Raw genomic sequence first — 23,959 nt, 5'->3', positions numbered from 1 at the left:
TCTTTCATAAGAAATTGCGCATGTAGCTGAATATGTTAGTTCTTTAGCTTTTATAATCATTATAAAAAAAAAATATTACTATCATCATCGATTTTATTAATCAGCTCCTAATATGGTTTTTTTACTGACAGATGTTCATTCTTTTATTTGCAGCTAGTAACCAATTACTAAACAACCATAAATATTAGATACTAAAAATAGAAAATTGTTTTAAGCATAAAAAATTTTAGTAGCTGATAATCCTGTGACGTCTTTTGAGATTAGTAGTTCATTCGTGAACAAGGGTAAAGTTAATTCATGCACTGGAATGTAATAAAAATCGACTTACTCATCAACATTCTACATCTAACAACTACAACAACACTACCAACAACAACTGGCAATTCTATTAGCTACTTTCTTTCTCACTCATCCCCCGTACGTGTCGCTAAAAGTTTAATCAAAGTCAGATTAGCTTGCGGGGTGCAAGCGAGAATAGTCTAAGGGTGGCAGAGGTGAAGAGAAACGCGTTGAACGAGTCTCTGGGATTTTCCACGAGTTTTATATTAAACACGACTTCATTAGGGTGAAAATATCCTGTTCAAAGTTTATTTTTTAATTTATTTAATCATCTATCCCCACGCATATTTAACTTTACATTTAGCTCTATTATTTAGGCGAACAAAATTTAACAATTTCGTAAATAACTAATTTAATTTAAATGTTGTTGATCATACTAAAAATTACTAATAGTATCATAGATATTGGCATTCATTATTTATATTCGATAGTTTAGAATTGATGAACGGTTAATAAATTTTACTGTAAAGACATGATGATTAAAGGACACAGACAGAATAATTTAAATATCTGCGTAAAAGCAAGGGTGGGTGACAAGTGATTCAATTTCTGTTTAATCCTTGTAATCCTGAAGGTATTGCTCTTTAGATGTCAACGAACCCTCGTCTTTTACAGTCCCCGAGGGCTTGTTTGTGATACACGAGGGTATATATCTAATGTTTACTCCTGTCAACTGTTAAGTAAACTGAATCAGTAATAATTATTTTAATTACTTATGTATTAACAATACTTCCGATAAATTCTGTCTGATTTTTTACAAATACTGATACACTGTAAAAAATGCAGTGTTAAAATGGACTTGTTATAACACCGGCGTGGTGTTAAAGTGATTTTACATCGGTGTAACGGTGTTAAAATGGTGTACATACGGAGTAATTTAACTCTTATCGGAGTATGAAGGTGTGAGTAAGAGTTTTAATCAAAAATTATTTTTTTGTATTTGAAATAGAATTTAACTTCTGATACTTCAACAATTAAACTACTTCTCTTAACACCGGGATAGTGTGGACTTACACCGGATTTTTTTTATAGTTATTTTATTGAGTGTTGACTGCAAGACATTTTTTTTTTTTAATTAATAATTTTTGAAATATTGAGGTCACAAGACCTAAAAGTACTAAAAAATCAATTTTGAAAAATTTGTCCCTTACTGTGACTTGAAATTGGGCAGCCGTGAATTCTGCCAGTAAATTATCAGCGTAGACTCAAACAATATCAAAAAATTTTCATGATTTTATATTAACGCTGTCGTGTCCTTTTAAAGACCCGAAGGATGTATTCTCACATCACACTACATGAGTACTTTAAAAAAATAAATAATACAAACTCCTATATAGGAAATATACACAACTAATAAAAACATAAATAAATATCTCATATATTTTAATTTGTTTTGTAAAGCATGTCTGTTCAGCACAAATAATAAGCAACTATTTCGACAAACCTTTGAAGCTTGACAAGAATAAATCTCGTGAATTCCTAACAACCCAATCTATAGATCAAAAGAGGTATTAGATAGGTGCATTCATACCAACATATATAAATAAATATATATATATATATATATATATATGAATATAGGAAAAAGAAAAAAAAGTATAAGGGCGTGTGACCGCGCAATAACGAACCCCACATTGTACAGTGGCAGAGCAGAGTATATAGAGTCGTAGGTTGACACACCCCCGTTTTTGTGTTTACGTCGAGGGTTGCCGCGAACGTCAGACTTCCACCCCCACGTTGGTTTAACACTAATGAATCTGATTTCCATGTGATCCTAACTGATTTACACGATCCTTTACCCTATGTACTTTTGATCTGATAAATTATCCTTAAAGATATATTTTATCCTTACACATAAGACCCACATGGCCGCACTATTTTTTATTATTTATAAAATAAATTGTCATACATTTGTAAACAATAGGAATAAACATTTTGACTAGTGAAGTTAAATAGACATCACTTTGTATCAATTTAACATCTATTGTAATTTAGTTGACAATTTAAAAAATACATTCAACTATAATGTGATGAAGTTAATGAAAATTTAATTACGTCAAGTTTTAATTTAATTACAAGTTTTTATTTGCAAGGTTTCAACAGATTCGTTAATCGATCTTGATTTTTTTTTTTTATTTTATGCTGATATTTTCAGCGTCTTTGTAATTGTCTTTCTCTCCTTCTTGTGTATCATGTGTGACGTTCTTGAGAGTCTTAATTCTTTTCTTCGATTTTTTATCCACACAACAGGTTCATGTTCGAGGGGCGTGGTGCCCTCGAGGCTTTCGTGGGTTCCTGCTCCGCCTTTTTCAACCTCTGTATTCACATACTCAAGATCCTTATCTTTGAATAAAAATTTTCATTATTATTTATTTGTTTTATGTATTCTTATACTCGTAACATATTTTTTTTTTTACATTTGTATTTGTAATAAATTGTAACTATTGCGTAACCTACTCAATAATTAATGCTCGTTATCGAACACAGATACATATATTGATAGTAATACAACATAATAATGAGCAAAAAAGGATACTATCTAATTTTATCCTAGCTATTTTTTTCAGAACCATAAGGTAAAAGACCCAGTACTCGATCACTTCATATATTTGTATATCTATATTTAGTAAAATTCAATAAATATAGTTATACAAATACATGAGTGATCGGGTACTAGTTTCCTGATCGGGTACTGGGTTTCTTACCTTAGTAATAAAATTAAAAATTATTTTTCTGAAAATTCATTTTAGTAAAGAAAGTTTGGAGTCAAAACTCATTACTAGGAAAAAGTAAATTTATAGTCAATAAAAAAATATCTAGCGTACATGAAATATTTTTCAGCATTCAAAAAAACTAATTTCATGTTCTAGTTATAATAATTTTTTATTTTTATGTTACGATCTTGTCATTTGTTGATTATGTTCTCTATAGATTGCAAGCTAACCATTTAGTTGTGTCAATAAGAGGTGGTCAGTACAGATTTCTTACCACGCACGAAAAGATTTAATGATCAAAAGCCATCTAGCGGATCGTTATACTACTAAATATGCTCATAATAATAAAAAAAGTATAGAGTACAGACGATTTATAAATATATTTTATAAGAACGATGATAGAACAATTTTTAATTTAACTTTCATTATTTTTTCCTTCAATAATTTTTTTTTTACACGAGGTTTGAATATTTTCGAAAGTAAAAAAATAATTTTGCGTCATGAAAAAAAAATAGTAACAACTCATTTAAATCCACACAATATTCTCATTATTTTTTTATCGTCTTCATTTCACCCCACATTCGCCCTTAGTAAAACATTAAGGGTTGTGCAGATACAGAGAGAACCAACCACCAATCATTCATAATCTAATTAAAAATTCGTTGCGAAGACATTAAGGGGTATCATACTTATTCAAGTTATAAATATATATGAATGAATCAGGGACAAGCCCCATAGCAGTGTAGCCTTATAGTTTTAATATTCAATCCTGTTAATATATAATATGCAGAAAGATTGAACACGTGCAATGGTGAGGCTGAAAATGCTTGAAAGATCATTTGATAATCTGTGAGCTTATAAAAACCAAAGACGTCAATAAGAGAACGGGGGTTTAATTTTTACATTTAATCCTAAATGAACGTTTTGACTCGTTCACATATTACACATTTTACTCTCTTTACTCAGGATCAGCATTTAATGACATTATAAGTTGACGTAAATGCTTTTCATTGGCTTTGCTATTCTGTTTGCTTAGGACTCTTGGCACGTGTTTTTGTTTACTTATTCAATATATATATATATGTATATATTTTTATTTATACTTCATTTACATCGGTTAGCATATTCAAACAAAAAAAAAAAATTTATTTTTGATATTTCTATTTTCAAAATCATTTCTTCAAATTTTCATAGTCCTTGTAAGATTTTTATTATTAAAAAAAAATAATAGGCCTTGGATTGTAGTATTTAAGTCATAAAATATATATGAGGATATACAATAGAGTCTAACAAGCTAGAATAGTTTTTCCTCCTTTTTTTTTTTTCTTTGAACGTTTTCATCACACTTCAGGTATAGTATCATGTCAATTAAAAAAAAAAAAAACAGGTGTGTTAAAATAAGGTCATCTTTAAATTTTCTCAATATTTTTTTCCCGAAAAATTTTAAATTTATGTCTTAGGGATACATATATTTATATATAATATAAATGTACTACTAAATATAAATGTTTTTTGTTAAAATTTCTATAAAAAAAAAAAGTGATTCAAATAAATGAAAAAATTTCTTACTAAAAGTGTTATAAAAAATTATATATATTTGAATTTTATACATATATATGTTTTTTATTAATTTATTATATTTGCTGTCCGAAAAATGTATATAAATTTAAACGGAATATAAAATATAAAAAAATGAATATTCAAATTTAAAAATTAATTTTGCAAATTCTTACGATAATTCTCCGAAGAAATGACAGAATATTTTCGTTATCTCATGTTTAGATCTATTATTATATTTCTCAGATGAATCGTTTGATTGTAGGCGTGGCAAGTCAAACAGATCTAAATAATAATCTCTATAGACCATCACCAATACCCACACACGCACGTGTATATACATAATATGTATAGATTTTATACCTAAAATCGACTTTTAAATTTTAGACATAAAATTAAAAAACGTTATCTTTAGTCATATATATTTTTCTGTCAAAATTTTAGTAATTCGGCACAAAATTCCATTATCAGTCACTTTTTTTTTTCCTGGAAAAAAAGTTTCTTTCAATCATTTTCATATATTTATTACCAATTTACTTTTTATTTGAATTGTCGTTTTTATTTTTTTACTTATTCGACTCAAATTTTGAAAATTTCATCCAAATAATTTTTCTAACGGAATAATTGTTGGTTAGATTAAAAATAGATGTCAGAGATTATAAAAAAAAAATGTTAAAAATATAACACTATAAAAAATAGTGATTCTCTATCGCGAAGTGAACCTCATAAAAAAAAACAAATACTTTTTACATGAGAAATAATTTATACAATATTTATTATTCTTCTCAATAATAATAATTAAAAATAAATTATTGATGTTTTCTTCTTTAGTAAAAATGATTCGACTTTTCCTTTGGAGTGTGAGGAATCACTTTTGAAGAGGGGACGAAAATCCCGTAATCCAAAGACCGGTAATCCGTAAAAATCGACAAACAAATCTTCAAAAGCTTTTCTTTATTCTTAAAATCTTTCTTATTATTTTTTTTGCACTGTAACAGTTACAGTGTATATATAACTACCACAAGAATAACTAACTATTATATGTCTACGTATTGTTATAATAAATATATCCTTTAAAAAAATATTTTCTTTTAAGCTTCAAGGACGCACTTAAATCTACCGAAAGATCTTAACAATAATCCTTCGAGATCAAGACAGTGCATCGCATTTCTACACTTTCATCCTTTTTCACAACACTCGTACTCAAGTCTTTGACGGTCTCTCTTTCATTTAGCTGTCGCAGTAATACAGTAGTACTGTGTCAGTACACAACCGTAGTTTTGTACAGTCTTCAAGTGTAAGAAATCGGTTCAACAAAAAATCGCGATGCAAGCCAAGAGGGTTAATCTCACCCTGAGTGCGGAAACTTCCGCTTCTCACAGCGGGAAACTTCTTCTATTCCATTCCGTTCCATTCCTTAAACTTTTTATTTTTTATACACACCAAGTAAAGAGAACGACACCATTCATCTTAAGAAGATTTCACAAAAAATAACTCAAATTCTTTACTACTATTTATTTGAAAAAATTTTTTTTACTTTAATTAGACACCTTTTGGTTTTGACAAAATTAAGAGTTTTCAAAAATAAATTTCTCCTTAATGCCTAAATAAATTTTCGTAAACTTTTCCTGGTAAACATTAGCTGGACCACACCCGTGGACACGTAGAAAAAATAATAAATAAAATAAAAAACATATAAAACGGCGGTAGCCTTCAGTTATCTGTATCTTCACAGGATCTCTGTGTTTTACAAGCCAGCTGTGTATCGTTTTCTATTGTTGGTCCTTTGTACCCGCATTGTGCGCTCGAGTGCTTTGGCTTGACTCCACTACATCGTTTAAGTTTTTTTTCACTACATATATATATTTTCTAGATTCTAGATTCTTGAATCTACTGGTCTAGCATTTCTTACTAAATTTTTCAACATTTTTTACGAAAACACACACTCACTAAGATATATACTTTCAGGAAAAAATATAAGAAAGTAAGCGAATAAAAGACCTTTGCCGACGTGCAAGAAAACTATGATCTTATATACGTATATACTTTCTTTGCTTTTGCTGTTGCTTTATTATTGTTCAATCTCGAACGTCAGCTCGGCTTTTCCAGATTATGAGCATTTCTTTATTCATTGTATTCTTCATTTCTCTGAATACTTTTACCTCAGTACTTCTCTTTTCACGCCTAGTTTATTTTTTTATTTATAGTAACTACAAAAGAAATTAACAGTTAATAAAATATAAATTAAAATAAAATATTTAAATATTTGATAACTTACCAGAGACCGGGGTACGACGGACTCCTAAGCCGCTCATTGTTTGTTGCGGCTTTTGAGCATCGAGATTACAAAGTGATTTTTTTTTTCAAAATTTTTTGGGGGTCTATCATGCCCCAGGTAACTCGTATCGCTTTGGAATTTGGTAAATATATGAAACATAAAAATATGACGATGACAAAAAAGGAATTTTTTCAGTAAATTTTTGAGGGGGTCTATTCTGCCCCGGTTTCCTATATCTGCTTACATGGCTACTAATTAATGAAAATATTTTTTAAAAACCATTAATATATTATTTTACAACTCAACCGACATGTAATTTTTTTAACTACTTAATCAAATAAATCAGTAGCTAAAGCAAATAAATATGTACATATAAAATAATAGTATACCATTTATACATACTTATAAAAAAAACTTAATTACATATTATTTTAAGTGCTCATTTAACCTCAGACTCTGGAGATATTTATCTTATTTATAATAATGTTTCGAACCAATTATAATGCATAAGATACAGTAGATATTTAGTTATATATTGTATCTGCGGTGAAAACAGGACAATGTAATTGATCGACATCAAGGGACACATCACCACCAGATGTTCCGGAGCACGCCCTCACTTTCATCAGTCTTTTTCATAAACTTGTCACTCACGTATATATTTACATACATATATACATCCTAATATATACAATTAAATATTAACGGCATTAATTTCCTAATATTTCATTATAATTAACTTTTTTTATAAATAATCATATTTTTTTAAATTTTACAAGTAAATAATTTTTCTACACAAATTTGGATTTTTTTTCTCGCCTCAAATTTGTTTTTTATCCAATTTATAATGCAAAAAATTTCTTAGGGCAAGTAAAACTTTTCTGTGCATATGTTAATATATATATAGGGACAAGATTTTGCCTAATTTTGAAAAGAATCGTTCAAATGTTTGATATTCCGGAGAAAATATTGGTTTTATAGAAAAAGTTTTTATACAAAAGTTGTAGGAAATTTAATTTTCGGAAAAAAATGTCTCCTATGATTTTTTGATACGACCAATATTTTCATCGTAATTCCAAAATTAAGAGTCATAATGAATGATTCAAATTTTTGTTAATTATGAAAATCTTAATTTTGAAATTACGGTGAAAGCATTGGTCTTATAAAAAAATTTTTGAAGTAAAAGTTGTTCAAAATTTAATTTTGTAAAAAAAATGTCTCTTATAATTTTCTTATACGACTGATATTTTCACCGTAATTCCAAAATTGAGATTCATAATGAATGATTCAAATTTTTGTTAATTATGAAAATCTTAATTTTGAAATTACGGCTTCCTTATTAATCCTAAGGAAAAATTATATGAGACATTGTTTTTAGAAAATTAAATTTTGAACAACTTTTACTTAAAAAATTTTTCTATACGACCGATTTTTGCCGTAATATCAAAAATTTGACATCATTAATTATTAATTGTCAATTTTTTAATTAAGAAAACATCCTGGCCTTAATAATAACTTTGTATATTATTATTTATTTCTAGTAGAAAAAAAATGCAAAAACTTTTGTAATTAAAAAATTTTTCAGTCACTGATTGTGCGAAACGTCATATATTAAGTAACCTGTCCACAAATGTGTATGTACATATATGATACCGTACAACAATGAAACAACTACAGTGCATACAGCATAAATTGTGTTGTATTTTTAGATAGACATTTAAAAGCCAGTGTGATAATAGTGTACATTACAACATTACAAAGCCACTACCAGAGACAGTGAATAAAAAAGTAAAAAATATTAATATTAATCTTAATATGAAAAAATGAAGATACGGATTCCTGATACGACAGATAAAATTAACGTAATTTTTTAAAACTTGAATAAGTGAATACACATGATAAAACAAGATATTAATTTTATAGATACTATCTAATTGTTTATTTGAAAATATAATATATATTAATTTAATATTATAATGAAATACTTATAAGTATACGCACATATATATACAGCACACATATTTATATTCTATAATTTATTTTAAAATGCTCGGCCGTAAATTTGATTTAGGAATTTTTAAGATACATTTATAACGGACAAATTGTGTATCTATGTTTATGATATATATTCTTTATTTTATATATAAAGAACAAAGCTTTTCTTAAGGTATATCGGATCATTACAATAAATCTCATGCGTTTATTTTTGGTATATAATAAATTAGTCAAAGACGTTCATCAATTCTATGATGTGAAACCTATAGAATGCTTAAAAGTCTAAAACATCATCCGTCCATCAAAATCAAATCGTTTTGTATATATATATATATACATATATGATCTTCGAATAGTGATGGATGATTTTTTCTTTCCTAATTCACCTTTACTCATCATCCAATCGGTTTTCGTTGTTGTTGCTATAGTTATTATTATTATTATTATTATTATTATTATTATTATTATTATTATTATTATTATTATTATTTCTAGTATTATTATTATTATTACACTGTAAAAATAACGGTGTTAAAATCAAATAACACCGGTGTAGGTGGTGTAATTTGGCGGTGTTAAATCGGTGTAAAAAAATGTATTATAAGTATAAAAATATATGTAATGAATATTATCATGAGAAAATTTCACTTTTGCTACATATTTATTCAAATAATTATTTATGGTATCCGTAATTTATTAAAAAATTACATAATTTTACGCCCGGCATTTCAATCACCAATAATTTAACTAATTAATTAAAATACTGTCTAACTGTAGTGATCGAGTAAGCCAAAATATACAAAGTAATATATTTTCAATACCGAAAAATATTTTAACACTGGAAAATTTTTTTAACACCGGTAAAGGATATTTACACCTTCGACGGTGTTACTTTATCATACTGCTTACGGTGTTGAAATTTAACACCGAAAATTTTAACACCTACACCACCTGGACTTACCCCATTTTGTTACACTGTAATACTATTGGTTTAAAATATGAAAAAAATGTATATATAAAATTAATGATGTTTTATACAATTAAAAAAAAAAAACTTAAAATTTTTTAAATTTATCTCAGTAGAAAAGTTATGTTTGAGATGTAATATTGCAGTTCTGTGTAGAACTTGTGATGAGATGACATAAGAGTGAATGTCTTCTTTCGCGTTGTGTATATTTTTTTATACAACCAACAGTACCTTTACTGTTGCTGTTGGTTGACGTGATGAACTAGTGTAGAGCGAGAGTCGGGTAGTGGAAAGTACATGAAGTATATAGACTAGAGTGTATACCGTGTATACTAAGAGAGGAAGATATATAAGGATGAGCAAAAAGGACGAAGGACACATCGAAGTTGGAGGTTAGACTAGGGGTTAGATAGGACAGGGTGTGTCGTCATGACTACGCAGCAGGGGGCGGAGCAATCGATACACTCGTGGGACACGCACCAACGGGCTAAATAATCTATATATGTATATATAGGTAAAACAACAATACAACGGACATTATATCAAGTGATTCAGATGTTGTTATATTTAATATTGTTACTCAGACAATTCGTAACATCAATTATTGCTTAATGTATTTTATGACGTACGTTATTTTTTTGTGATGCTCAAATTTAGTTAAAGAAAATAATTATTTTATGTTGTGACCCTTCGATTTTTATACTTAAAATGGAGTGTATATGCTCTGTTTAGGGTTAATTTCAAGGTTTGATTGATTGCAAATTTTTGAAAAAATATTCTTTGGTCACAAAACTAGAAAAATTTAAATAAAAATTTTTGACATGTATCGAAATCAGAAATTCAAAGAGAATTTCCAATTCCAGTGGTATTGCTTATTTTGATTAAAAAATATTTCAATTCAAGTATATTCAAATTATTGAGTAATTCTGTAAATGAGAAGACTTGTTACGTCAGCCATCTAATGACGAGTTTTTAAACTAGGTACAAATTCATCGACATAAATTTTAAATTAAAATTTTAGTTAGAGGACTAAATCTAATTCGCAGTATATATTTTTTTTTAATGTATGCATGGGGAAGAAGTGTCGATAAATATTTTTTTAAATAAAATGTATTGATGTTAGTGGAATTGGAAAAATGTTCAAATATTTTTATTTAGGTAATTTTTAAAAAATAACGAAAAATTTTATTCATTGAAAAAAAAAAGATAAATGGATTTCCAATATTGCTTTTCAATAAGTTTTTTATTTGAAAAGAAAAAAATTTTAAAATTGAAATAAAAAATTAATTAAAGTATTTATTGTGTAAAAAATCGAAAAAAAGTTAATGCATTGTCATATTTTTAGGAAAAGTTCTACGAATGCCTTTTTGATTCGTTTTGGTATTAAAGAAGAATATCACACAACATCACGCAACTCAAGATGAATAAAGAGAGAGAAAGAGAGTATATGAGAAATACAATAAAATGTGTGTTGGCTTTTGATGCAGAGACCTTAACCTACTCAAATGATTTTTATTTTAAACGCTACTCATCCACGCCCCAGGAATAATACCCCGGTACAAGGTGCGAAAAGGCACTTTACCTTACTCTCGATTTGAAATGTCACTATGAAAAGTTATATATAACACACGCCTTATATACACATTCTCTCCGGCTTATTTCGCCTACGCCTACACTTGAAATTCACATATACATATATCTACATATATAATAACAATAATACAGATACAATGACAATGGAAAAAACTGCGTGGAAAACTTTAGCAGGACAATGAAATCGGTGAGTGTATCATTCGGTCGTTTACGTTATGAAGTCCGTGGTCGTTTATCATTTCCGTTACGGTCCATCGTTATATGTTTCATTGCTCTATTATACTATATATATATATTTAACAATCTTTTTTTCTTCTTTATATATTAATTGACTTTTTTTATCATTAAAAAAATTCTATTGTTTCACAAGCTACTCGACTTAACAAAAATTTTTAAATACTATATAGCATAGTATAATCTTGAACTTAACAGACGATTCACGAATGTTTTATTTCAACAAATCAATTACAAAAAAAAACTACAAATATGCACACGTAGAAAATTAAAAAAACTATAAGTGCAATTTTTCAAAATATTTATTTTTTTATAATTTGCCGTTTTTCAAAAAAATCAAAAGTATAGTTGCTTTAAAAATAAAAATTAAAGTAAAAAAAATTTTTTTTTTTTTTCATAAGGTCGAACGTGAGAATTTACGAAGAAAATCAATTATTGCAAGTATTAATTTTTTATAATTTTCCTAAGATAATTAAGGTAAAAAGTGATCTGCTACTGAGCGTGAGAATAAAAAAACATAATTGAAAAAGAATATCGATAATTTGTGTAGTTTAAAAATCAATTAAAACAAAAAGATTTATTTTCTCATGACTGGTGGCCAGAGCTGCTAAAAAATTTTCCGGTAATTATCAGGCGTGAGAACTCAGAAAAAAATATTAAGACTGCTTCATAAATAATTCCTAATTTTTTCACAACTATACATCTTAAGCATTAATGGCATTAACATTTTTCCAAAATTTTATATAATCCAAAATTACTTATGCATAATTATAAAATGTCAATTTTTTAAATAATTAATAAATTAATACTGATTTCTTTTTCAAATTTGTTTTGATTTGAAATTATAAGAGAATTGATTTATTATATTTTTACTCCGAAATTCGATTTTTCATTTCGTGGGAATTTGGTGAACAAAAAAAAGTCATTAAGAACACAATAATATTTTCGGGTATCGAAAGAATATAATGGTAATAAAGTAAGTAAAAATTTTCGAAAGAAAAAAAGTTCAATAATTCAAATGAATTTTTGACATTGTCGAGTTTTTTTAAAATCTCATGTATATACATTTACAATAGCAAGAGCACCTGTCCAGGTAGGCGTAGCCTGAAATGAACGATCCACTTCTGAGAATAGGTTCTGTGAAAGCGGCTCCAGCCTGTCTACTAGGATCAGGATCATTGGGATTCTTATGTAGTCCTCTTTGCGAGCTTTTAATGAGTTTTTTTTTACAATGCATTCCAAGGTTTTTTTTTTTTGCTCAATTTCATTATATATTTTATCTTTATTATTTTTATTAATATCTTTTTGAGCCACACAATCATTCAAAAAAGTATTATTTTTCCGCGGACTTTTTCATGTTGCGGGCGGTGCTTTATTGATACACATATTTAATGGATTCGCAACACACTTATAGAAATTAAGGTGTAGAGAAATGATGTGAAGGCAGAATAAAAATGTGTGTAGGTGAAACACCTGCAAAGATCTCACTCGAGTGACGGATGACCACATCGCATTTAGCGGCTACATATCTCCCCAATTTCTCGCTGTATAATTCCCGTAAAGTCGTTTCAGGGTCGTGATGGGGGTCGAATGGCTTTTTTTTTGCTAGCTAATTTTTTTTTATCCTGTGCATTCTGTGCATAATATTAATGTGTCCATCGACATTAACATCGAAAAAAAAAAAATTTATTTCAATGCTACAGGTAATTTCAAGGAAAATTATTTTAATTATATTCGGCGTAAATTTCGCATCTAATATTTTTACGCAAAGAAATTTGTGTCTATTATTTTTCGGCGACCAACATAGAGGTCATCAAAAGTACAAAAAATTATATTATTTTCAAAAAACATTTGCTTATCATCTTCTATCTTTTAATTACCGATTTGTCGTACGTACGTAATTAATTGCTTAACATATTTTTTATATGTTACTAAATTCTTTATGATAAATAATTATTTTTTGTAGCTTCCAATAATATTTCAATAAAGTCTTATAGTTGTATATATTCCTCGGTCGATTAACTAAAGGCGGGAGAAGTCGATTATGATACTCTCGGGTCAACAAGGCGATTTGATACTTTGTCAAGTTTATATCTATATACTGACTGAAAAACAAGAGAGAGTGAAAGAGACAGAGATAGGAAATAAAGAGGAAATGATTGCTAAACCACCCTCAACCGAGCTCATAACTAGGCTCGTGGGGCTGCTCGTGACACGTTCATCCCCTATATTTCTCTATGCCCCATATAACCTGTGATACGCACGTGGACTTTAACTAATACTCTCTCTATCTCAATGAAATCTCTAGCTTTTAATTTTGTCATTTTAACTAAATAATAGTTATTTCAACAAAATTTAAAATTTAAAAAAAAAATTAATTAAAATTCGTAAATAAAATATTTTTTTAATTTTAATCCTGTGGTGTCGAATTCACAAAAAAGACATTATCATAAATAATGCAAGCAATCACCGCGTGAGAGGACAAAGATTTCGTCCCCCGAATGTTCCCTTGGAACTAAATCATAATCGTGCGTCTAGAATTCATCGCCTAATGTCTTTTGCTCTCATACATTATATACTTATATTTAATATCTCTTTTCTTTTATAGTCATTTTAACTGTTTTGATCTTTATCACACTCACTTTTCTATCAATATAATAATTCAGACCCTCGGGATTTTTTATACTCATCATAATCGGGTGTGTAAAGTATGAGTAAGATATATATATATATATATACAAAAAAATATCGTGGTAACCCTACGCTTATGTTCCATGCTTGGTGGATTCTCTATGGGGATTCACGGATTTCCGGATGTTGGCACAGACCGGAATCACCGGAGGGTGTGAGATTCACTATACACTATATGTATATGTATATCTATATATACTATATAACTAACGTGTAGTAACTTCCCAACTCAAAGAAAAAAGTGTTGAAATTTTAAAAAATTAATAATAGTCATATTTTTTATCTTTTAGTGCAGCTGATACAATATGCAACCGAATAACTTGAACCTTCGATAAGCTTTATGTCTGATAACAAAAGCAAAGTCGTTGAACTCTCAAAGTTAAGAAAATTATCTAACAAAAATCTCACTTAATAGTTTCGATTATAAGTGCTGTACATATATATCTAAAAAAATGATGTTTTTTTTTGTTATGAGTTATGAATTTTATTAATGGATTTTTTAAAACATAAATGATAAAAATATTTGTTTTTTAAAAATAGTGGAAGAAAATAAATAAAGAGGATATGGTTTCTGAAGAAAAAAAATATATTGATATCTATAGACTTATCACATATATATATTAATTTCCCTATGAAGTTTTTCCCAAAATTTTTTTGAATTCCAAGATAGTGATATTAATAAGTATTGATGAAAAAATTGAGGATTTCACTATTTTTTGAAGAATAAATATTATGACTAATTCAAAAATATTTATGATCTACAAAATAGATGTATATTGAAAATAAAAAAATATTGTCTCTACACTGTCTAATTTTTCTTCTTTTTTTTTAACATCTGAGTCCACGTGTGGGAATGCTCGAAAACATAGTTTATTTATCCTAGTATACGCGCAACTAAAATTGATACCACCAACACCTCAACTTTATCCATCTCCATCTGCGTAATGTCAATTAGTTTGTTCGTTTAAAACATTCACAGACATTTTTAGTTTCCTGCTAATAGAGTTTTATCTCATTCATATATATTAGTAAAAATATTTTTATTTTAAATGACATTACATAGAACATTGTAAATTGAATCCACACGAAAAAAAAAAATATTGTTATCTAAAAATAAAATTGTACATGAGCAATAAAAAATAACCCGTTCTGTTTTCAGATAAATTTTATATATTTATCTAGTGATAGTTGAGGTTCCACTTGGCAATATCAATAAGTAAATATTGTTTATTAAACAATAAACTTTTTTCTTGATATTAAGTTTTATTCAGTTATTGTATAACTCACAATGCCAAGGAAAATGATAAAAAAAATTTTCATAAGAAATCGTTTCTCCGAATTTCGTAGTAAAGATAACGAAGTTATATAAGGGCAAGAAATTTCCTTTTCGAAGGCAGTACTGTATTTTCTGAGGCAGTGAATTATAGTAAACTAGTTGTCGTTACATGTGTGAAATAATTTATGAAAATGTTATTAAGAATACTTATATTTATTTTACTCGCTGGGATAAATTGTCAGGTAAACATTTTTTTTTACAATGAATATATTTTGAAAAGTATACAAGCCTTGAAGAATGATAAAGGATAACAGTGATAAATTTAACATTAGAAAATTTGACAAAGAAAATTTTTTTCATTGACATTTTTCGACTTAATTTTTCAGTTATATTATTCATATATATATATTTTATAATTCTTCGTAAGAAAGTTTTGATAAACAAAAATGATTTCAAAAAATTTTGAGGTAAAATCATGTATTAAAATTTAAAAGTAAAATGGGTATTGAGAAAAAGCTGTCAGAACTCTCAAAAGAACGAAAAAAAACACTCGAAAATTAAATTATTCAAATTATAAACTGTAGTTTAAGCAGAAATATATGTGATTTTATCTGCAGGTTTTAGAGGACGACAATTCACAGAACTGGGAAATAAATAATGATCTATCGTTGCCAAGACAATTGAATGTGATAAAAGATGTTCCAATTAAAAATCAATTATCTCCACAAACTATAAAGTTGGTATTAGAAAGAATTCGCATTAGAAAGGAATCGAAACGGAAAAATGTAAGTTATTGGCTGAATAATAAGTTTTTAATTATTTAAGGAATCATTTATTTGATGACTAAAATAATCAATAAGTGTATAAAATTTTAATTTATAGCAAACAAGTCAAACTGGATCTACTGAGTCACCCACTAATTTCGTTAAAAGTAAAGAATTTAAGATCTATCTATGTAATGTTTATTTTAAACTAAGAAATGTAAGTAAATGTTCAATAATTTATAAAAACCACAATTGGATAAATATTAAAGAAATAATAGTGGTAATATGATTTTATTTGCAGTTAGAAAACTTGAGTGTATTTAGCAAGATCGTAATTTGTAATAGAGTATTTAAAGAGATAATGGAAAAAATTTCTCATGATTCGCAGACTTCATTTGTAAAACCGTCCTCGGAGACTGAAACAGATTCATCAATAGTTTCGACTAAAGATTCTATTCTACCAAGTTTAACAACATTGTCTTCAATGATTACTACGACTGAATCAACATTAACAACAGTAACTACTGGAGCAACGAAGACTACGAATTTCACGACTGATTTGACGACATCTCCAGGGGAGACAACTTTATCGATGGAATCTGTAACCGATACAATAGCTTCTGATTCTACATTTACTAAAATGGAGAAGAATCCAGGTACGGATTCAACGACGGAAACAACAACACTTCTGAACGAAGTTGTATTTACATCGACAACAGAAAATTCCGATTCAATTCCTGTAGATAATAATACTGAAATAATAACAACCACTACTTCAATTTTACTGACAATGTCTTCAACTCTTGGGTCTGTTGGAACATTAGTACCGATGACCGAAACTTCTACTAATATTTCGATGACTAATGATACAGACAATTTTACATCGACTTCGCCAATGCCCACAACAGTATCCTCTACTGATATTTTGATGACAACGAATTCAGAAAATACAACTTCAACTATTTCGTTATTGACAACCGAGTCTCCAATAAATGTGCTGTTAAATCTAAATAGAGATGATTTTGATATGGATGCTGAAATATTAAGAACGAATCAAACAACTGTGCCTATAATTACAACAACAATGACTACACCTTATAGGCTTGAAACGACTCATACCGAAAGTCCATCGTCTGTCACTGAAGTATCAACAACAGAGCCATCGATAGATGTAGATACGATCAATGATACCAATAATGCAACAGTACATAAATCCACCACAACAACTGGTACTGGCACAGTTGTTTCAATACTATCTAATAACACTCATACCGAATTTAAGCCCGTAATCTCAACTACATTGACTCCAGTTGATGCGTTTGGAACGACTCATACCGAGAATCCTTCGCCGGTCACTGAAGTATCAACAACAGAGCCATCGATAGATGTAGATACGATCAATGATACCAATAATGCAACAGTACATAAATTCACCACAACAACTGGCACTGGCACAGTTGTTTCAATACTATCTAATAAAACTCATACCGAATTTAAGCCCGTAATCTCAACTACATTGACTCCAGTTGATGCGTTTGGAACGACTCATACCGAGAATCCTTCGCCGGTCACTGAAGTATCAACAACAGAGCCATCGATAGATGTAGATACGATCAATGATACCAATAATGCAACAGTACATAAATTCACCACAACAACTGGCACTGGCACAGTTGTTTCAATACTATCTAATAAAACTCATACCGAATTTAAGCCCGTAATCTCAACTACATTGACTCCAGTTGATGCGTTTGGAACGACTCATACCGAGAATCCTTCGCCGGTCACTGAAGTATCAACAACAGAGCCATCGATAGATGTAGATACGATCAATGATACCAATAATGCAACAGTACATAAATTCACCACAACAACTGGCACTGGCACAGTTGTTTCAATACTATCTAATAAAACTCATACCGAATTTAAGCCCGTAATCTCAACTACATTGACTCCAGTTGATGCGTTTGGAACGACTCATACCGAGAATCCTTCGCCGGTCACTGAAGTATCAACAACAGAGCCATCGATAGATGTAGATACGATCAATGATACCAATAATGCAACAGTACATAAATTCACCACAACAACTGGCACTGGCACAGTTGTTTCAATACTATCTAATAAAACTCATACCGAATTTAAGCCCGTAATCTCAACTACATTGACTCCAGTTGATGCGTTTGGAACGACTCATACCGAGAATCCTTCGCCGGTCACTGAAGTATCAACAACAGAGCCATCGATAGATGTAGATACGATCAATGATACCAATAATGCAACAGTACATAAATTCACCACAACAACTGGCACTGGCACAGTTGTTTCAATACTATCTAATAAAACTCATACCGAATCTAAGCCCGTAATCTCAACTACATTGACTCCAGTTGATGCATCTGGAATGACTCATACCGAGAATCCTTCGCCAGTCACTGAAGTATCAACAACAGAGCCATCGATAGATGTAGATACGATCAATGATACCAATAATGCAACAGTAAATGAATTCACCACCACAACTGGGCCTGGCACAGTCGCTCCAATACTATCTAATAAAACCCATACCGAATTTAAGCCCGTAATCTCAACTACATTGACTCCAGTTGATGCGTTTGGAACGACTCATACCGAGAATCCTTCGCCGGTAACTGAAGTATCAACAACAGAGCCATCGATAGATGTAGATACGATCAATGATACCAATAATGCAACAGTACATAAATTCACCACAACAACTGGCACTGGCACAGTTGTTTCAATACTATCTAATAAAACTCATACCGAATTTAAGCCCGTAATCTCAACTACATTGACTCCAGTTGATGCGTTTGGAACGACTCATACCGAGAATCCTTCGTCGGTCACTGAAGTATCAACAACAGAGCCATCGATAGATGTAGATACGATCAATGATACCAATAATGCAACAGTAAATGAATTCACCACCACAACTGGGCCTGGCACAGTCGCTCCAATACTATCTAATAAAACCCATACCGAATTTAAGCCCGTAATCTCAACTACATTGACTCCAGTTGATGCGTTTGGAACGACTCATACCGAGAATCCTTCGCCGGTCACTGAAGTATCAACAACAGAGCCATCGATAGATGTAGATACGATCAATGATACCAATAATGCAACAGTACATAAATTCACCACAACAACTGGCACTGGCACAGTTGTTTCAATACTATCTAATAAAACTCATACCGAATCTAAGCCCGTAATCTCAACTACATTGACTCCAGTTGATGCATCTGGAATGACTCATACCGAGAATCCTTCGCCAGTCACTGAAGTATCAACAACAGAGCCATCGATAGATGTAGATACGATCAATGATACCAATAATGCAACAGTAAATGAATTCACCACCACAACTGGGCCTGGCACAGTCGCTCCAATACTATCTAATAAAACCCATACCGAATTTAAGCCCGTAATCTCAACTACATTGACTCCAGTTGATGCGTTTGGAACGACTCATACCGAGAATCCTTCGCCGGTCACTGAAGTATCAACAACAGAGCCATCGATAGATGTAGATACGATCAATGATACCAATAATGCAACAGTACATAAATTCACCACAACAACTGGCACTGGCACAGTTGTTTCAATACTATCTAATAAAACTCATACCGAATTTAAGCCCGTAATCTCAACTACATTGACTCCAGTTGATGCGTTTGGAACGACTCATACCGAGAATCCTTCGTCGGTCACTGAAGTATCAACAACAGAGCCATCGATAGATGTAAATACGATCAATGATACCAATAATGCAACAGTACATAAATTCACCACAACAACTGGCACTGGCACAGTTGTTTCAATACTATCTAATAAAACTCATACCGAATTTAAGCCCGTAATCTCAACTACATTGACTCCAGTTGATGCGTTTGGAACGACTCATACCGAGAATCCTTCGCCGGTCACTGAAGTATCAACAACAGAGCCATCGATAGATGTAGATACGATCAATAATACCAATAATGCAACAGTAAATGAATTCACCACCACAACTGGGCCTGGTACAGTCGCTCCAATACTATCTAATAAAACCCATACCGAATTTAAGCCCGTAATCTCAACTACATTGACTCCAGTTGATGCATCTGGAATGACTCATACCGAGAATCCTTCGCCAGTCACTGAAGTATCAACAACAGAGCCATCGATAGATGTAGATACGATCAATGATACCAATAATGCAACAGTAAATGAATTCACCACCACAACTGGGCCTGGCACAGTCGCTCCAATACTATCTAATAAAACCCATACCGAATTTAAGCCCGTAATCTCAACTACATTGACTCCAGTTGATGCGTCTGGAACGACTCATACCGAGAATCCTTCGCCAGTCACTGAAGTATCAACAACAGAGCCATCGATAGATGTAAATACGATCAATGATACCAATAATGCAACAGTAAATAAATTCACCACCACAACTGGGCCTGGCACAGTCGCTCCAATACTATCTAATAAAACCCATACCGAATTTAAGCCCGTAATCTCAACTACATTGACTCCAGTTGATGCATCTGGAATGACTCATACCGAGAATCCTTCGCCAGTCACTGAAGTATCAACAACAGAGCCATCGATAGATGTAGATACGATCAATGATACCAATAATGCAACAGTAAATGAATTCACCACCACAACTGGGCCTGGCACAGTCGCTCCAATACTATCTAATAAAACCCATACCGAATTTAAGCCCGTAATCTCAACTACATTGACTCCAGTTGATGCATCTGGAATGACTCATACCGAGAATCCTTCGCCAGTCACTGAAGTATCAACAACAGAGCCATCGATAGATGTAGATACGATCAATGATACCAATAATGCAACAGTAAATGAATTCACCACCACAACTGGGCCTGGCACAGTCGCTCCAATACTATCTAATAAAACTCATACCGAATTTAAGCCCGTAATCTCAACTACATTGACTCCAGTTGATGCATCTGGAATTACTCATACCGAGAATCCTTCGCCAGTCACTGAAGTATCAACAACAGAGCCATCGATAGATGTAAATACGATCAATGATACCAATAATGCAACAGTAAATAAATCCACCACAACAACTGGCACTGGCACAGTTGTTTCAATACTATCTAATAAAACTCATACCGAATTTAAGCCCGTAATCTCAACTACATTGACTCCAGTTGATGCATCTGGAATTACTCATACCGAGAATCCTTCGCCAGTCACTGAAGTATCAACAACAGAGCCATCGATAGATGTAAATACGATCAATGATACCAATAATGCAACAGTAAATAAATTCACCACCACAACTGGGCCTGGCACAGTCGCTCCAATACTATCTAATAAAACTCATACCGAATTTAAGCCCGTAATCTCAACTACATTGACTCCAGTTGATGCGTCTGGAACGACTCATACCGAGAATCCTTCGCCAGTCACTGAAGTATCAACAACAGAGCCATCGATAGATGTAAATACGATCAATGATACCAATAATGCAACAGTAAATAAATTCACCACCACAACTGGGCCTGGCACAGTCGCTCCAATACTATCTAATAAAACCCATACCGAATTTAAGCCCGTAATCTCAACTACATTGACTCCAGTTGATGCATCTGGAATGACTCATACCGAGAATCCTTCGCCAGTCACTGAAGTATCAACAACAGAGCCATCGATAGATGTAGATACGATCAATGATACCAATAATGCAACAGTAAATGAATTCACCACCACAACTGGGCCTGGCACAGTCGCTCCAATACTATCTAATAAAACTCATACCGAATTTAAGCCCGTAATCTCAACTACATTGACTCCAGTTGATGCATCTGGAATTACTCATACCGAGAATCCTTCGCCAGTCACTGAAGTATCAACAACAGAGCCATCGATAGATGTAAATACGATCAATGATACCAATAATGCAACAGTAAATAAATTCACCACCACAACTGGGCCTGGCACAGTCGCTCCAATACTATCTAATAAAACTCATACCGAATTTAAGCCCGTAATCTCAACTACATTGACTCCAGTTGATGCATCTGGAATTACTCATACCGAGAATCCTTCGCCAGTCACTGAAGTATCAACAACAGAGCCATCGATAGATGTAAATACGATCAATGATACCAATAATGCAACAGTAAATAAATCCACCACAACAACTGGCACTGGCACAGTTGTTTCAATACTATCTAATAAAACTCATACCGAATTTAAGCCCGTAATCTCAACTACATTGACTCCAGTTGATGCATCTGGAATTACTCATACCGAGAATCCTTCGCCAGTCACTGAAGTATCAACAACAGAGCCATCGATAGATGTAAATACGATCAATGATACCAATAATGCAACAGTAAATAAATTCACCACCACAACTGGGCCTGGCACAGTCGCTCCAATACTATCTAATAAAACTCATACCGAATTTAAGCCCGTAATCTCAACTACATTGACTCCAGTTGATGCATCTGGAATGACTCATACCGAGAATCCTTCGCCAGTCACTGAAATATCACCACCAGAGCCATCGATGGATGTGAATACGATCGATGATACAAATAATGCTACAGTAAATGAATTCACCACACTAACTAACCCTGGAACAGTCGCTCCAATGCTGTCTAATAAAACCTTTACTGATTTTGAGCCCGTAATTTCAACAACAGCATCTCCAACTGATCTGTCTGGGACGACTCATACGGATAGTTTTTTTTCAACAACACATAATACTGTGCGTCTTATCTCCAATACGATAACACCATCAGCAATAGAACCCTTTCATGGATTTTCGACAACTGATGAATCAATAACTTCTACTTTTACAACGACAACAACAATGACGCCTCCTCAGTTGCCTCCTTTGCTTATAAATCCATCCAATAATTCAACCTCTACAATTCCACATGTCTCTCCATCCTTTTCTTCCTCTAATCATTCCCTAAACACTTCTAATGCAACAACCCCTTCACGAGCTCCTCCACCTGCTTCGAATCCAGATTCTCTTGGAATAACTCCATCCTTAACTACATCATCAAAGCCCTTATCAGTTCATTCTGGCATTCATCTTACTCTCCATCCACTTGAGACGATTCTATTCCCCAAACCAGCCAATTCAAAACCTACTTTATCTCAAAATCTTCCAAAACCTAATCCTTGCATGATACCGAATCCTGCTCTTTCTGGAGCTTCCACAGATCCTCTATCAACAGATTGTCTTCCATCATCTGGAACATCCCCAGAAAACTTATCACTAAATTCTGCACACAATCCACCGAACAATTCATCGTTTCATCCTACAGTTGTATCCATTCTTCTCTAATTTTTTCATCCTATTCATCGATTCCATTTATTTCCTTATCCATTAATCTCATTAATTTATAAGAAACAATAATAAATGTAAAATGTAAATAAATGAAGTAAAAAGCGTTGACCAAATATGCATTAAACATTATTTTTTTACGAACAAAATTAATAACGTAATTACAGTATTCAACAATGTATAAATTTTAGTCTGCT

The 23,959-nt window shown here is 31.2% G+C and overlaps 1 protein-coding gene across 1 annotated transcript; it reads left to right on the top strand.

Moving 5' to 3' along the window:
* The first annotated feature begins 11,621 nt into the window (after positions 1–11,621).
* On the top strand, positions 11,622–23,762 carry LOC106693825 (mucin-2-like). Its single transcript, XM_014443141.2, has 4 exons — positions 11,622–11,630; positions 16,262–16,429; positions 16,527–16,625; positions 16,710–23,762. The coding sequence occupies exons 1-4, from the start codon at positions 11,622–11,624 to the stop codon at positions 23,760–23,762; spliced, it is 7,329 nt and encodes a 2,442-aa protein (XP_014298627.2).
* The last annotated feature ends 197 nt before the right edge of the window (positions 23,763–23,959 follow it).

The sequence above is a fragment of the Microplitis demolitor genome, chromosome 5, assembly GCF_026212275.2.
Source record: "Microplitis demolitor isolate Queensland-Clemson2020A chromosome 5, iyMicDemo2.1a, whole genome shotgun sequence".
In the NCBI taxonomy this organism is placed as follows: Eukaryota; Metazoa; Arthropoda; class Insecta; order Hymenoptera; family Braconidae; genus Microplitis; species Microplitis demolitor.
This window is presented reverse-complemented; position numbering and strand designations above follow the sequence as displayed.

Coding starts and splice junctions, on each gene's coding strand:
- LOC106693825 (XM_014443141.2), top strand. Junction 16,430..16,526: donor AGGAATCGAAACGGAAAAAT/GTAAGTTATTGG, acceptor TTTAATTTATAG/CAAACAAGTCAAACTGGATC. Junction 16,626..16,709: donor TTTATTTTAAACTAAGAAAT/GTAAGTAAATGT, acceptor TTTTATTTGCAG/TTAGAAAACTTGAGTGTATT.